Consider the following 18,960-nt stretch of genomic DNA (forward strand, 5'->3'; position numbering starts at 1 on the left):
TACTGCTATTCTATACGTTCGAATCAATGAATTAACAATTTGAGACCAATATAGCGATTATTCGGACTTATTACTTATAATTATCTCAATGTTAATGAGTATTCTTTGGGAATACTATCCATCAGCAATCGAATTTTTGCACTAAACATATTAGCCTGTATGATCGATCGTAATACGTATATATCGTATAATAATTAAAATTGTTAGTATATCTATTAACCTGCAATGACCTACAACGATTTACAATTTTAGCGTTTTGATTGACCCTGCGGAATTTTCTTTTCACATTGTTTGACATTAGTTTTTTTACAATTGGACGTCATCCTTTTTAGATATTCAAGTGCAAACTTGTAAGAGCGTATTGTTGCTACTTTCCCATAATCTTAGTTATACCAGGACTTGAATAAGTAAAAGTTTCTTTCTAAAGTCTCTGGTTAAGCGATGATATCAATACAAATGTTTTTAAATAATACTGTATTGTATAATAATATGTCTTTCTACTGATTAATATGAAATATAGCAACGTAATATTTCAATATTAACTTGAAATACTTTCCTGATATGAATATTCTTGCAGGTACTGGACTTCGTTCTGCTGCTGGCGCGAAGAATGTTCGACGTGTACCAGCGCCTGCTTCATTACCCAGTTTAAAAAGTGAAAATTTGGGAAATGATCCTTCTGTAAGCATCGTACCTTCTGGTGGCTTAGGATGGGGAAATGTAGAAAAAAACGATCAAAGTAGTAATAATACACCAGCCACGACAACTACTCGAGTGTCCCCAGCTGTAAGCCAGTCAGAATCTACTACCTCTGGTGCAACGCAACGAAGCCAAGAAGTAGATCAAAATGAATCAACCGCTAATCAAACTGTGTGGAGTGGCAGTACTGTCGTTGCAGAAGCAAAAGTAGCACAATGTAAGCCATAATTGATTATACGTGGGAAATATTACATTCGTAATCCTGTTAATCCAAACAAGTATAATCGATTGATTGTAGTAGACCGAAATAATGCAATGAGCATAATAATATTGCATATTAGCAACAGGGTCCGTATCTATTTTACCTACTTAGTATCTTTACAGTGCATTCTTGTTATTATGCAGTAGGTTAAAATTTTTTCCTTGAATTCAGTAATAAACATTGTAATTCTCATTATTACCTTATTACGATTACGATATATTACCACCGCATACTAATTTAACCATAGATTATACGTATCGCTCCTAATAGTCAATATTATACTAGTTCGACATATTTATACCCTATGGCGAAATAATTAGAAGTTTTATTTATTGATATAGCAAATCGACCACTATCCCAGCGTGAGTTCCCAGCTTTAGGCGATCCTGTTGAAGCTAGTGAAGAAGAACCGGATGTAAAAAATACCTACGGGCAAGAGCAAAATCACCCTCAAGGTACTTTATTATCGTATAGTGTCAATGTACAGTGTTGGAATGTTGATAATTATAAATTGCTGTATCTTTGTTAATACATTTATACATTATTCTAATTTAATCTAGGTACTTTTATTCCTGAAATGCCGTATAATATTGGAATGCCCAATCGTGGAATGATGTACCCACCTGGTGCTTACTTTCAACCAAATGTATGCTTAGAGTTTCTAGTATAGCTATGTTTTTCACACCTTATCTGGGGTACTTTATAATATATAACACGACATATTTATATATTTTATTATTATAATGTGATCTAGTTTAACGCGGGAATAGGTAATGATCCTAGATATTATGCACCTAATGAAGGTTTTCATGATGCCGAGAAGTAAGTTTAGACCCAAATTTACTCTTAAATAATTAGCACTGTCATGTTATATCAATGATACAAATCTATTGACACTTTATAAGCTGACTTCGCAATTGTCTATACATCAATAGTCGGAAAATGTTTAATCAAAGCAGTAATAATCCTACCAACAAATATCAGTCTCAAGCCGTAAAGAATAACAACGTAATTGAAGATGATACAAGCGATGAAGGTTGGGCAGGTCAACAGGAGGAGATGGATTTTACGGATCGATTATGCTTCGATACAGATGATACTGAAGATGATGAAGAATCAAATTCAGATTCATCACATAAATCTAGTGTAAATAAATGTAGCGATGAACAAAATATTGCAATACGTGATGAATCGCATAATATAAGTATTGAAAAGCCTAAAGATAATGTTCAAGTTGTTGATACAACAACACGCGAGGTTAGCTATATATATGTATATATACAACGTGCTAAACTATAAATTTTGCTACCATTTTTTTTACTCACTTTTTACATCATGTATCGTTTTATTATAGCCGTCAAAAGGAAATGGTAGAGCAGTACCTCGTCAAGCTTGGCATCAACCTGATGATAATTTTAAAGTATCACCAGCTAGTCCTAACAGAGCTAATGAACATGGCCCTCCTGCTAAACAGAGAGGTAGAACTGATATGATTGCTGATGATTGGTCTAACCCAGACGAGGAACAACAAAGGGACAAAGCAATGGGTCGTACCAAATTTGAAATATCTAGAGAATCGATAGAGCAAGCGAGACGTAGGCGTGAAGAAGAAGAAAAAAGGTTGAAAGAAGATCAGGCTAAAGCTGCTCAGGCAAAGTTAAAGGAACTTGAAAAAAAATGCCAGATTAAAAGTAACGATGGTGCCACTAGGTTAACTGATTCAATGCATTTAACTGACGCAATAACAGAAAATTCTAGTGGTAGGCATGCGCATTCAGATTTTTCTTCTCAAAAATTTGACAATAAGCAACAAGGCTATAGAAGGAATGAAAATAAATTTCATCATGCGCCTCATGATGCTGCCAGTAGCTCGCGTAAAGAAGAAGTTCCACCATTTCAGTTGTTGCGTAGAAATACATCTGATAATTACGACCACAACAAGGATGCAGTAGCCGATAGAGATGAATCACAATCGATTGGTGAGGTTAAAAACGCTGCTAGTTTGGATAATATTAATAACGATGGGGTTATTTTAGCAAAGAATGACAGTACTGCCAATACTAAAAAAGTCACTTCAACCGATGCCACATTGCTAGATTCCAGTCAAGCATTAACTAAGGCAGACGAAAATCTTGCAAAATCTAATGATGTAAAACAAGATAATATGAAAAACACAGCTAATACCGGAATGTCAAGAAATGTCGGTATCACACAACACCAAAAGAGACCAGAAAAACAGCCTGCTTATTATTATGACGAGTATGATAGTTATCAAAATTATGGGGGCGAAAATAATTACCACAGTAACAGTATAGGACGATCTAACCAAAAATATCGAGGTAGAGGTGGTAAACGAGGATATCCTGCTCGTCAACAATATGATAATCGTCCATACCCCAACAATCGTAGAGGTAAAGAATATCCGTACGATCAAAGTGGAAAGAGACAACCGAAAAGGATAATGGAAAGGGGTCAAAGAAATTTCAAACCTACTGAAAAGCACGAAAAAAGATATGATAATGCTACTGTTGAACCAGTGAGAAAAGGTGAAGTACAATCAGTTAAAGCAATACAGAATAATGCAAGAACAAGTAGTTCGTTTTCCTCTCGTGGATCATCAATTGATGAACGATTAACAGAATCTGCAATGGTAGAATCTGACAGCAATCAAGTGGAACTTGCTTCCAGTAATGAAAATAATCCAAATTTAGTAACAAGTATACCTGATTTGGGTAATCAATCCGTGAATCAACAAATAAATGAAATTTTTAATCAAGAATTAAATAATGATAATATATATGTTGAAAAGGGTCATTTACTTGCAGAGATTGAAAATAGAGATAGTTGCTTAGGAATTGAAAAGATGACATTATCGGATCATGAAAGTAGAGAAAGAGTTGGAAAGAGTCTAGTTAATGATGAAGATAAGAGTGATGTGACAGAGAAATCAACAACGATAGATAACAAAGAATCAGGTACTAGGATCGAAAGCGTTGAAAGCGATCATGAAATCTTGGCTGCCAAAGATAGTAATAATAGTGGTAGAGAAAATCTGCGTGATTCCAGTAAATTAGAAAGTGCACCAGCAGATGATAGGGAGCAAATTTTAACAAAAGATGGTAATACGGAAAAACTGTTAAAAGCTGGTTATACTGGCGCTCAAATGCGGAGAAAAGATAGCAATAATTACTCCACTGAAGAAGCTATACATAATAAATCTAATCGTTTCTTAAAATATAAGGACAATACCGACATGAAAGGGAGAGTTAATAAACGAAATTATAACAAAGATTATGAATATGATAATCGTGGTGCGTATAGAAATGATAGACGTAAGCCATATGATAAAGGAGTATCATATCCAAGTACACAAAGACAATACGAACAAGCAAAAAGCTCTCATCGAGATATCAGTATTACAGTGCCGACTGAGAAAGATGCGCAAAGAGTAGTTATAGTCGAAGACGAAAAACAGCATAGTAAGTCTTATGAACCATCAGCTAGATCTGATAACACTAAAAGGAGACAGGAAAAGCATCTTCCACCAAGTAACCGTAGAAATTACGAAGATGATGATCAACATCATTGGCCCCAGGATCGGTCAAGATTTGATAAACGTAATATCCACTCAAATAATAGACACAATGAAGGAAAGAGATATAATGATTCATATTATCGTCCTAATAAGAATTTTTCTAGTAAACCTCAAACTTCAAAATTTGATCGACCTGGCAACAAAAATCAAAACCGAAATTACAATGACTATGGTAGTCGTTCTGAACCGCAACCATATAAACATATGCATAAGAAGGTAGAAGAAACTAAAACATCGAAACGTGATCAATCTTATCATGACGATATTGCACAAAATTACGAAGGACGGAAAGCTGATGCTGACGGTAATGGTAATAATAAAGGAGATGACGATAACCGCCTAAGTGGGTCATCGCAGCCGAAAGGTAACGTTAGCGGATATCCACGAAGTGATACAACTCAAACAGTTGGTGACAACAAAGGGAAAAGTAAACCACCTACAAAAGATCCTCTTGACAAAAGTAATAAAGGATTCACAGAAGTTAGCTACAATAAAAGAAAAGGTAATGATCGTCAACGAAATGACAATGAACGTTCTAGCCATAAAACAAATTATAATAATGTCCCTACTAGCTCCGTAACTAGCACTGGGCAACAGCGAGAGCAATTAGAAAAATCTTCACATAATCAAAAACTACAGGAGAATGCAGCAGCTTCAAAACCACTAGATAAAAATTTAGTGGATAAAGGAAATGTTCCTGATGGTAAAGAGCGAGCGACTGGTGCTGGTAACAATGACCAAGTTGAGCGTGCTTGGGATATACCTCTAAAAACGAGTAAATTGGCCGCGTCAGCACCTACTCATCAAACCAACAGGCCAAATTTAATGCAATCACAGCTGGATGAAAAAATTAATGTAAAGAAATCTACCGATATAGAGGAGATTCATCGAAAGAATTCGCATACTATTAAAGATACATCACAGGGAAAATCTTCAAATACGGGAAATAGGCCTGATAAACCTATGGCACAAACTGATGAAAAAGCAAATCGAAAGCCTACCGGAAAATCTCCTCCAATTGGAATGGAAAGAATAGATGATGCTAAAGCTGATAAATCATCAACTAGAAGTAATTCAGAATGGGAACGAAGGAAAACTACTGATAAAGCTGAATTTTTGGGACAAAGAGATATAGAAGATCAAAATATTAAATACAAATCAGAAAGACAACAATATAGAATTGATGAGAAAGCAGATAAGAAAAAAGTAGCGGAAAGAAATGAATACTTCGGTCATTATGCTCAATCTAATAAAGACCTCGATGATAGAGGTCATAAACATGTTAAAAAATCCAATACGAAACCGGAAATTGAATTTTACCAACCAAAACATCGCAGAGATAATACCTCACGAAATGATTTTAAGAATCCTAATTATAGGAATAAGAATGATAAAAATAATCAAACAGATACGAGGAAACCTGGCAAGGCGGAAGACAGCCAGTACCATGAACAGCGAAAAAAGGTAAATGTGACTACTAAAGTTTTAAAACTAACTTTATTTTAGAAGCGACGCCATTTTAATTCATATTCTGATTTCTGATAGATTAATAATGATAGTTTGGGCTCCCATTCATCGCCAAAATCAACTGGATCTACTGCCCACCAATTAGTTGACAGCGATAAAGTCGTTTCACCACCAAAGAAACGGACTAATGAAGTACCCAAATCAGCACCGCTAACTTCAAAGTCTAGTTCCGACACACCCGACCAGGTAGAAATTTTTTATCTTCTCGGTTTACTTGATATCTTAAAACTATGACTATTTCAGCTGAATACAGTTGACATTATAATGTTTCTGTCGTCCATGTTATTAATGCATGTCGTAGTTGATAATTTGTACTGTTTATTTAATAATTTCAAAGAACCTTTTAGCTACAAACGTTACAATCAGTGTTAGATCTGTAATTAATAAAATATCTTGATTTTGTTTTAAAATACAGGATATTATAACAAATCGATCTAGCATGATATCAGGCTCGGGGAATCAGGAACGATTTCAAGTAGAGGATGAAACTGTAGTAAGATCATCTCATCCTGTTGTTGAAAAGGAAACACCTAACGCATCGGACAGCGGACGTAATGATACCTCGGTGAATAAGCATCAAGCATCTTCAAACTCTGTAAAACAGAGTGAAATTATGCCATCGATTGAATCTGTTGTGTTTAACAAGGAAACTACTACTGGTGGTGATTCAATGAATCTTGCTGGGAAACAGTGGTCAACTAGTACTAACATTAACAACAATAAATCAAATAAAAGTAGAATCGATTCAAGCGAAGTACCGGCATTGGAACCAAAAAGAGATGCACCTGACGTTGGGATACCTGATGCTATGGCAGGGCATGTCCCGGTATCTCAAGCTTATAAAGCCCAAAATAATCCGGTTGATTATCATCAAAATGGAAATCAACAGTATTACGTTCATAACAAACCGAAATTACCAAATGCATCACCTACTGGTACTCTAGGATCTCCAAAACAGTTATTTCAAGGGCAACAATATACTGTTAACCAACACCAACATGATCAAATGATGCGTCATTCAGTAAATAGATTAAGCCATCATTCTCACAGTCCTCACTTATATCAATCTGCAAGCCAAAGTCAACAACGGGTTGATGCAGTCGGAAATCATGGTATGGTGAATCATTCACTATCTATGTCAGTTAATGCTACAACGCCTAATTTACCTATATCGAATCCAAATTATAACAGTCAAGCGTATGGTACGAAGAAAGCAGACTATCAAACAATTCAGTCGATGGATCCTGTGCACCATTCATTATTATCCGCAGCTGGTATGCCTCCTCAGCAATCACAATCGCCTGGATTGCATTCTCAACCAGCATCTTTACAGTGGTCAGTTGAACAAGCGAATAATCCAGTCCAATCGACAGTTGGTTTAAGAGGGCCAACGGTACATGATGGTATTAACCAAATACAAACAGTATCATATATCGATAAACAACATAAACCTCATGGAGGTTCGTACGAAACAGAAGTATCGCCAATGTTTAGTAATTCCGTGGATGGTATAGGTAATTCAAATTTAACTGGAACAAATCCTCGAGTCCCTAGTCCAGGTGTCAATACTGCTGTTGGTGTGAATCTTCAAAACTCTTCTTATCGAGATTACACTGGACAAAATTTTGCAGCCTATCAAGCGTCACAACAATTGACAACTAATAGAAATTTTAATATGCAACCTAGCGTAAGTGGATTTCAATCATATGTTATGCCAATGAGTACAGTAGTAGGAAATAGCAATCAGGCTGTTGTTGTAAATCCGCAACAGGGTAATATGAGTATAGCTACAGGTACTGCTAGGCCTATTGGACCGCTTCACTCGACCACTATTCAATCGGTTCAGTTTCGACCGGCATCTATTGGTGGCGGAGTAGTAGGACAAACTACACGAATGGCTCCAGATGTTCAAAGTCTGGACCAGCTTGTTGTAGGGCCAAATGTACGTGGAATTATGACTAATTATAGTATGAATAATCAGCAAGGACAGCTGCAAGTTCGACCAACAAAGAATCTAAACAATCGCAATGCTAAATCACCTTATGAGCGACAAAATGGCAGCAATAACATGCATAGACTAAAGCAACGAGGGGACGTTTATAGGCATCGCAAAGGATAATATCAATATATATAAATTAACGCTTCATGCGCATACGTACTTACAAACTGTTATGTAAATGCGATAGTTTGATGAATGCAATTTTGCAAAAATATCCAAACTACAAGTGTATTAATTTTATGCCACTGAATTAAAATTTGTCTGCTATAACAAGATTTCTAGGGCGTTTATGATGTGGAAAGTTGGCATGCATATTGTGTATTATTTAGATAAGATTTCTTATACATTAATATTACGCTATCCACTAACTGCTACTTAAGCAATTGGTTTTGTTGCGATGGTTAATTATAACAAATGGTTGACCATCTTTACTTATGTACAGTAAATTATTGATTTGCGTATTTGTAGTCTAAATTGATATGTTCATCGCTGCTGTACTATTATTATTATTGTTATTATTATTATTCCTATTCTTATTACTCTCTATATTATCGTCATTATCAATGGTAACAATAGCAAGTTGTTTCTGTATTATTGATGTTTTCACCATTGCTGTTACTCTTTCTTTCGACATTCTACACTCTTGAATGGTTTAATCTTCTAATCTCGTTTTTTCGAATTATATCGATGCGATTAAAAGTATGTGAAATATATCTAAAGTGTACATTAATTAGTCTCTACCAAACACACACTCTCACACACACACAAAAAAAAATGGGTTTATGAATTGACTGTGTTAGCAATTAGACATGGTGCATGCGTTGTCATAATATAATACTAATCAGTTTACTGTATTGCAATGCGATTGTTTATTTTATCCAATTTTAAAGTTTAGGCGATACTATTTCGAGTCTAAAGGTCATATGCTGCTTAGACGCGCTGTATCTTGTTTATTGTATTTTAAAACTACTTATATATGTGTAGGCATCTATTTGTATACCTATTTACGCGTATAAGTACATATCTCTATGCCTGGTACTATTAATAAAAAAATTAATTAATTTACGCAATGCAAGTCTATCGATAGTGAAGCTGACTAAACGAATTGATATTGTATGATATTGCCTATGTCAGAGACTACAGTGAAGAAAATGAGTGAAGGACAGGAAAGGACTTTTCATTGATGAAAATGTGAGGGCCGACTTCCTTTACTGGTCATTTTAACTGTACAGTAGATCTGTAGCTGTGCATTGTGCCTCTTACTAGTGGCTCCCATAGTACCTTTGCAGTTATCACGTATAGTAAACTTGATGTTTAATTGATTTACGCGTAGTATGTAATCACAAAGTACGCTCGAGTATTCTTTAGAACAAGATTGAGTTAGAACTATGCTAATGCATTTTCTTCTCCTCCCGCACTCCATACTCATGTCTACCTTCATCGTAGAGTTTGGGTGTTCTACCTAACTTTTGGCCTATATGTAATTATTATTCTAGCCTAATTATGCTAATTTTATTAATTTAAGGTCGAGTTGATTTACGTGCAGTATGTAATCACATAGTACGCTCGGGTATAGCACAAAATTGAGTGAGAACTGTGCTAATACTTTTACTTCTGTAGTCCATGCCTATGTCTGCCGTCATCGTAGACTTTAAGCATTCTGCCTAGCTATTGGCTTATATACGCGTATAAAATTATTTTAGTCTAATTATGCTAATTTTATTAATTCGATGTCGAGCAGATTTACGTGTAGTAGGTAATCACATAGTACGCTTGGGTCTTAAAGTACAAGATTGAGTTAGAACTGTGCTAATACTAATGAATCATTAAATTAAAATTATTCATCAAATTATCCATAAAAAGTAGCACTTGCGATTGAATACAATGGCTCGTGTTTATATTCAAATGATTCTTGCTATCAATATTTTATTGATAACCATGACATTAGCCGATACGACTGCCTTGGAGTATAATCGTTTGCCCGCTGTAGTTATTGCCGTTCTAGCCCGTGATGCTTCTGATTTTCTACCCACCTCATTGGCATGCCTAGCTAATTTAAATTACGATAAAAAAAGGATTGCTTTCTGGTAACTGGTAATTGTATCAATATTTGTTAATATTACATGCAATTAACTCACATCAATGTAAACGTTCTGAATTTCTGCTTTAAATTTATTAGATTCTATTTTTATAGAAATTAAATTGCAAAAGAATGAGGATAGAGTTCAGCTTCCATGAATGCTATCTACTTACAAGACTGTATTTTACACGATATTTACTTATCATTATTACTATCTTATTTTAAGGTTTAAATCTACGTCATATTTTTTTATCACCTGCTTATGATTTACAACCCAACTTGTTGGCATACCTTGCTAAATTGAATTGCAATAGAAAGAGGACGGCGTTCAACTCTCATCAATGACATATTACATAAGAAAGTTTCATGTTACAGGATATCCTTTCGCATATTTGTTATTACTACTTCATCCATGTGACTTGAAGCCACCCATGATTTATATTTTTATCACCTACCCCTGGTCTTCTGTCCAACTTATTGCTAAATTAAATTGCAATGGAAAGACGATGACGTTCAACTTCTTTTAAATAGGATATTACTTAGAAATATCGCAAATGAGCATATCGTAAAATTATAGGCATTTAGCTAATTTATGATTGCTGCTTTGTCTATGAGGATATCATTTCAATACCTGCACGATATTTTCTATCCAGCTCGCTACTATTCCTTGCTAAATTGGGCTATAGTAATAAGGATACCACGCTAGCAATCGATAATACAACCATTACTTAACATTATAGGCTACCATTTCGTAGCTATTGTTGCTGCTCTATCATATGATTTAAATGTGTAGCATTCTATTATCCGCAAGCGATAGTTATGCTCTAGACCAAATCATTTTTATCTTATCAAGCCATTTTGATCTTTTGACAGCCATAACTCTTCTTTGATAGCAAATCTGTTCGATTCTCTTCTAGGTGTTCATATAACCACTAGTTCATAGAGTGATTTTAAATCTAAAAGCACCCTATTAGGTGCATTTTATCACCTTTAGGCAATGATTCATTTCTGGAACAGTCGAATTTTATTTTATTAACTCATTTCGATCAATTGACAGTCGTGAGCATATTTCTTTGATATCGGTAGCTGGTCTCTTTCATTCCCTTCTAAATTATTCATAAATGCATAGCTAGCTTAATTAGTAATTTTTTATTATAGGTGCTGTATATCTAATCACTTTCAAAGTGTAAACATTTTTCTAGCTGAGTTCACTTTTTTCCAACGTTCGTCAATGTGTAGCTAGCTTAATTAACAGTAAAAACTTAAAAGCATCGATACCACATATCATACGATGTATTTTTAACACCTTCAACGTATGATTATTTCCCAATTGAGCTCATTTCTATCCATTAAAAGCAGCAATAATTTTTTGATAGGTAACTTGGTTTGATTCTCCTCTAGTGTAAACCATGTATGAACATAGCTAGCTCATTCAGTAATTTTAAAGCTCATCAATCGATGTATTTTACTACCTTGTAATAGCAATTATTCTCTACATGAGCTGATTTTTATTTACTGTTAATCCAACTCATTTCTGATCTATTAACGGTAATGATACGCCTTTGATAGCTAATCTGCTCAATTTCCTTCCAAGCTGTTCAGAACATATTCGATAATGTAAAAAAAGCAACAATACATCACTCCTACGATGCACTATTTAATCAATATTTCTCAATTTTAATCGCTGTCCCTAGAGTACACTTTTCTATTTCAGAATCGTAGCATTATAATATGAATTCATTAAAACAGCGATTGAACCTGCTGCAGATTTACTTTTAACCCAATACAATTTAATTTATAGTCCAGAATGGTAACGAATATTTATTATAGGATAGATGCTACAATCGATATTTAATATCATTCTGGATAACGTATAAAGCCAGCTTATACCTTGTCATTTCTTCAATTTTATTTCTAATATAGATTAATAAAATACTAAATCTATTCCTTAAAATGAATATTATCTAGGATAGCAACTGATAACAACCAAGATCAAACCGAAGAAATGCTGGTGGAATGGAAAAGTCAAGTCGAATCAGATTATCATCGAGTTGAAATTATGACCAGCAATAACTATTCATTGCAGACTGATCTTTCTCTGCAATGGACACCATCAAGATATAGACATTTACTTCAACTTAGGCAACTAGCATTAGCCGCAGCATTAAAATATTGGGCTGATTACGTATTAGTAAGTCTAAATTTAGCCAAGTCAAGTGTTTTCCCGTTAAATTTATCTTTCAACAAAATTACTTTAGCGTCGTGTCGCATGGAAATAATCAACTAACTTAATGTAAAAGAATTTATTTAATATTGGTGAGAATCAACGCTTGCATGTTTAATAAACTTATTTTAACGATTAGATAATTATAATTCATCGACTTTTCCGTAGGCATCAGTCGAGATTACTGTACAGAATCTATAATGATAATTCATAAGCTCATTTATACGCACGTAAGGCCTCGTTATCTTTTCTTAGTATCCTACACACTAGCCGATTTCATATTTACTCAAACTACTGTATATCGCCTATACCGATAATGGCTGTTTCTATTTATAATCGAGAAGAGAATAACATATACTCGTAGATATCTGACCAGTAACTATAGAGTGAATTGGCTCATATTTAGATCGTGGAATGGCTAGAAATATTGTCGATTTTTACTATTTTGGCTGATGTATTGATAATTATATATTATACGTTTATGTTATACAATACTAGTACAAACTCACGTCGCTTTGCCGACGGTTTACAATAATGTACCCATTTGTTAATAATTAACAGATAGTATTACCATTCGACATTATATATATCCCGGTAATAGCCAGGCACTACTATATTCATAGCTATGCTTGTAGAATACTACTTTTCAATAATGCATTCACGGATGAAATGCTATGAAATGCTATATTAAGATTAGTTGATGGTCCATAGCACATTTTGACAACTAATGTGCGGTGATGGATATACCAAGTTAAGATTAGCAGGTACTGTAAGATATCTACAGTGCAGTACAATGCTCTTAGTACTGTGGTCAATTCTATACCAACCATTATAATGTGTCTAAGGATCGCTTGGGTGCAAGCGCTTGCTCTGTCGATAACAACCGTTATAAGTCATCTAACAGTAGTATAAATACCCCAGCGCTGCTCGTTTAAAGGGTGGAATTGGGTGGGATTATACAATATTGGATATACCGAAATAAAGGAGTTTAGAAAATGATATTTAGCCATATTCGTAGTAATTAATTTTCACTAGTTTAGGCAATTTCAAATTTTAATAACGCCGATACTACAAGCAAGCTCGAGCAATTTTCATCGTAAAATTGCTACAAATATGCAGCATATTTCAGCTAGGGTATTTATAAATATCAGTACAAGGGAAATCGCTTATAGAAAGTAGTTAATCCTGTCCTCACGAAAATATCCAATTAATATTATTTGTCAAATTTTATTTCTAAATTCATATATGCTTATTTTAGTTTGTAGATGCGGACAATTTTCTAACTGAACCAGACACCCTGATTGAATTAATTAAATCTAATAGGTATAATAACAGATCAATTCTTTATATACCATATATAACTACTGTTAATTACGGGTATGGATGTATAACATCCTAGATTTGTTGTATAGAATATTTGTTAATTAAGACACTAATTACATCTTTATATATTGTAATGTCAAGGTAAAATAATTCATTCTTTACAATGCTTCAATAACTCAATCATGACTTCTATCTTGATTCAATAAATTAAATTTAATGAAGATAACAACGAATTGTTTTTTATTTGTTAATTATTAATTACCGATATAAATACATAGCATCACTAATTATGATATATAATGTTAATTATAATATTATATGTATTTTATATTTACTTATAATTATAAGTCATTAATACGAATGTACTATAATTTTTTCTTTATAATGTTTTGAAAACTCGATCTTGATTTCATTAGTAATTAGTTAGTTGAAAATTTTTCAAACCTCTACCGATAGTTTCGGAATAAAACGGCTATAACTTTATCAAGTTAAGCTGTAACAGGATAGAACTTATAAACAGTGCCTAACATGTTAGAAACCTGAAAAAGGTCGTTAGAGTATGTTCCGATAGCTATAATTGGGGATATACAGATACAATAGCTATTAATTAAACGAGAAGCTTGTATACCAACGCTAGATGATTTATTCATTTTCTGGATTTATTATCGATTAGTAGAATGCTAACCTTAGTTTAGCATCATTTGTAGTAAGCAAAACGATGGAAAGCGACTAACTCTGCTTTATTCTCACTTAGAACGATGGTTGCTCCATTGTTAATTGAATCTAGACATTCCTATTACTCTAATTTTTGGTGTGGCGTAGATGAGCAGGTAGTTCAAAAATTTTTCAAGAAGCCTTATATTTATATTTGCTTCTTCCTTATATAACTCTCGATTGACCTTTTAACTGTAGGTATTTTATTGCTCCCATCACCTTACTGCATTAGCTATGATAAATCTTATTCTCATATCGTATGTATTTCGGTTCACTGCGAGGAGAAACGCACAGAATCTTCCGCATATGATTTTATTTTAACAACTACTCTATTAACATTATCGTACGTAGAACCCTAACCCTAACCCTAACACCGCCAAGGGAAAGACTAGCTATCCTATTATGTTATATCGTTATATCCTGCAGTATACGCAAAATTACAGATGGCAATTTAATTTACTCTCTTCGATGTCGCGCATAAATTCCAATAGTAACCCTAGAAGTTATCATTGATCGCACTTTCTTTTGATTCTAAAACTAGCATATAATTTATATTTTAATTAATCAAGTTTTACCTCCACCCTTATATTAACTAGATGTTTGTTTCCAATACCGTATACGGCGTGTAAGTTTAGCCACTAGTTGCCTTTTGGTGCGTCGTAGTAAATCTCACTTTCATTATGCTTATCGGTCTTTTAAGGGCTACTATCGCCGGACAGAAGATTATTTACCCACGCTTAAGCGCGAAAGAAAAGGAGTTTTACAAGTAGCCATGATCCACTCAACATTTCTGATAGATTTAAATCGAAAATCCGTCGAGAAGTTTTCATTTTATCCTCCTCATTCAAGCTATCAGGGACACATAGATGATTTATTAATCTTTTCCTATAGTGCTAAAATGGCAGGTAATTAACTTTAATTTAAACAATTTTTAAATAATTGAGTAAATTAAATACTACAACTTTCAAAATAATATTAAAAGCTTTTATAGTAAACTAGTATAGACTTGTACAGATAACATTTCGGTTCGAAATAAATACCGTCAGTAGTCTGAATTTCAGAGAATTATCTTGGCTATTCTCAACGTCAGAAATGTTAATAAGTACCTGATGGAATTCTAGTGAGATTTTGACCTAGTACGAGTACTTAAATTGCGGCAAAAATTTTAGATATACTATATCTGTCCTTCACTTTGCTTCAAGGACAGAAGATGAAAATGTAAATACAACTATTGATTAAAAATTTTCCTTTTCTTAATAGGAATACCCTTCCACTTATTAAATAATAAAATTTATGGTTATTTGTTCTCTTCGCCACAAGTGCAGGAACTAATTACAAGGAGAGAATCTTTTCTGAATTATAAATTAAATCAACTACGTTAGTCCTGTGAAATTCTGATAACTAAATTTCACAACCAAGATATTTCAAAACCATAGTTAATTTTGGATATTGCTGAATTCGACATTTATTTCTCTTGGATATCTATATCTAGTTGATGGAATACAATTTCCAAGATGGAATTTAATCTCTGATCCTTGTCGGCAATGGGGAAAATTGCCCTTCGATCAGGTTTTGAATTTGTTTCTTTCCATTTTCAAAATATAATGTTCATCTTATGTCGTATGTGGTAGAGCTAATTTCATCCAATTATTCCAGCCAGACTATATCTAATTATGCATTCAAGACTTTCAGAAATACAATGTCACTTTAACTACATTACGATAGATTTCTACGTATATTTGTCTCATTTATATCCCTAAGTCGCTCTTTAAATTGATGTGCTTACAGGTTTATGTCATTAATTTACTGCGTCGAAAAGAAAGAAGACAATATATGAAAGCTTTACTAGATGAAATTTGTTTAGATGCTGAATTTTTCGAAGCCATCGATGGCAGGTATCTGCAGCTGTAGGATAGATATTAGGAATTGCATATTTAGGATTACTATAATTTAGCTTTTAAGCAATTAGTACTAAATATCGTAGTGATCGAAAATTATTCTAGTATTCACTACTATCAGTGTCGATTATTTCAGGTGATTAAAGATTGTTCTTAGTTATTTTAAGCTATTAACGCTATAAAACCGTAAAGAAATGTTTTAATTTTAAAATTCTGTTATAAATATCTATGACCATTAATCTATTTCAGACAGTTAAATGAAGAAAAAATAGCTAAATTAGGCATTCAAATATTACCTGGCTACTTAGATCCCTTTCATCAACGGTGAGATAGGTTTGCACCTACATTATAGACCAACATAATTGCACTTACGCTATAGTCTTGTTAACAACAATGCAGAAATAAAACTCAAATATACTCTAACATTATCCATTCATACAGTATGAAAGCTTGTAAAATACTCTTATTTATCCACCGGAGAATATATGATCAAAGTCGTTATGGTAAATTCGAAAGTCTCTAATAGATTATGCGTTATTTACATACTTGCAAATGGAATAAGTTACCTATAGCCAACGAAACTACTAATAAGATTGTAATAAAGTATAGCGGAAGGAACACATTAGTGCATGAGTACGCATCAGCAATTAATTTATAGTCTATCGAAAGAAAGAACATCAATACAAAGATCTACTGTATGTCAACATATCCAGCAATAAATACATAGTTCTACGGGCGCATTGTGAGAATTTGCTATGTCTATACCGAAGAAAATAATATTCATTTACGTGTCATGCCAGCAAATCTTAAAATTAACATATACATATAAAGCTAAAAATTTGATAACTTTGTTTAATTATTCGATAAAATTATTTCATGCAACATAATAGACCTATGAAATATGGAGAAATCGGTTGTTTTCTGAGCCATTACCAACTCTGGAAAAAAGTTATAGTGATTTTATGCAAGAGTAGCATCCAGCTTTAGATGGATTTCATCATTTATTAGCTACCAAAGGTATCCATAACTATTCCAACTTAATATTTCACCTTATTCTTGAATAGGTTATCCAATTCAATTATTCATCAATTCTTATCCTTGAAGACGACGTTAAGGTAAAAATGGGCTTCCATCGCCAACTTAGCCAGGTTATGCAAGAAGTTCAGTCGCTGTCACTACCATGGGATATTATGTTAGTATTTATGGCAGCTCATTAGGTTATGGTAAATCTCTATAGACTAAAATAAGATTCACATTACAAACTTGAAATCCTGAAAATCGTTGATTATTATCATCACCTCTTCTACTAATTTATGGTTATAAGTCGTACATATTCCCAATTTTTCTACAATGTCCTAAGAGCATAAAAGAACTATTATTTTTTCTTGGTCATTCTCTCTCTAGCTATATTGGTAGGAAAAAATTACTTAGTGAAGCAGAAATACCTGTTAAAGGAGCAAATTATTTGATTTGGCCTGATTATTCTTATTGGACGGTGGGTTATATCTTGTCTGCTAGTGGTGCAAAGAAATTATTAGCATCACAACCATTAACTCATATGATGGCTATCGATGAATTTTTACCAATTATGTACGACAAGCATCCTAGGTACAAACTATATCAGCGAATATTTCCGACTGATGAAACAACCTAGCCATCCGATTTAGAATCTATTAATTTAAAGCAGTTTCTATCACTAGTAGCATCAATAAATACTATATAGAATACAGTAAGATAGGTTATACGTTACTAATATACTAGACTACTAGATTGATCAATTGCCCTATTTATTCTTTTTGTATTTACAAATCATTAAAACTGCTATTAGCAGAAATAGTAAACACAGAACATAGGATAGATAATGTAACGTCGTTGCACCACCAATGGATAGGTTTCTGGTCTATTTATTATTTACTCAGCCTATAACCTACTTTAGCTACATATGCATTAGCATATGCTAAATTTCATCTCATTTGAAATTGTTAATGCTATAGAAAAGACTGGAAGGAAATTTTTCCTGAGCGAAACTTGATTGCAATTTCTGCAGAACCACTGCTGATCGAACCAGCTTTTTACGTTGCGGATAAAGATTATGTAAGCGATACTGAAGATTCGTCTATAGTGGTAGCAGACCAGCATGACGAGCTCTAGTAAATGCGCAAAATAATGAAACGATCTTACCTAAATGATCCAGGTCAACATTACAAAGCAGCGCAATGATTTGAAAGTGATAGAATGATAAGGTGTAATTTAAAATCTAGCGGAATAAAAAATCCTGATTTATTTTTAGCGTCTACCGATTTGATACGGATTTTAATTGAAGGCTATGCTATACCTTATTAGGGCTACTATGTCTTACTAACAAGATATCAATCTGGTCGCTAAATATTGTCAAATAAATGCTATTTATGCTATGTTGCACACTGTTATCATCTCTTTTTAGTGTACAAATATGTAAAAAATAAATCAGACCCATATCGAAAAGAAAACTCGAAACAAGGAATAATACCTTAGTTGCTGGCCATTAAAAAGAAATTTCACACCTATGAAATATACATACGTGATATATATACTATACTTGTATACCGACATATACTCGTACATATGTGATATGCTGTAATATATACTGGATGAGCATA

General features: G+C 33.5%; 2 protein-coding genes across 2 annotated transcripts; both read left to right on the forward strand.

Moving 5' to 3' along the window:
- Window positions 1-582: 582 nt before the first annotated feature.
- On the forward strand, window positions 583-849 carry TRIADDRAFT_7690 (uncharacterized protein; the record flags this gene model as incomplete). The annotated part of the gene is made up of 1 exon (XM_002109317.1): window positions 583-849. A coding segment is annotated over one exon (267 nt), but the record flags the coding sequence as incomplete, so codon positions are not given.
- Window positions 850-10,020: 9,171 nt separating this feature from the next.
- Window positions 10,021-18,472, forward strand: TRIADDRAFT_21834 (uncharacterized protein; the record flags this gene model as incomplete). Its single annotated transcript, XM_002109318.1, has 13 exons — window positions 10,021-10,169; window positions 12,131-12,353; window positions 13,645-13,709; window positions 14,464-14,539; window positions 15,124-15,328; window positions 15,684-15,800; window positions 15,916-15,992; window positions 16,212-16,318; window positions 16,571-16,645; window positions 17,212-17,269; window positions 17,386-17,513; window positions 17,726-17,929; window positions 18,316-18,472. 13 exons carry the CDS (start codon window positions 10,021-10,023, stop codon window positions 18,470-18,472), a joined length of 1,641 nt encoding a protein of 546 aa, XP_002109354.1.
- Window positions 18,473-18,960: the final 488 nt, after the last annotated feature.

This window comes from Trichoplax adhaerens, genomic scaffold (genome assembly GCF_000150275.1).
Source record: "Trichoplax adhaerens TRIADscaffold_2 genomic scaffold, whole genome shotgun sequence".
NCBI lineage: Eukaryota > Metazoa > Placozoa > Uniplacotomia > Trichoplacea > Trichoplacidae > Trichoplax > Trichoplax adhaerens.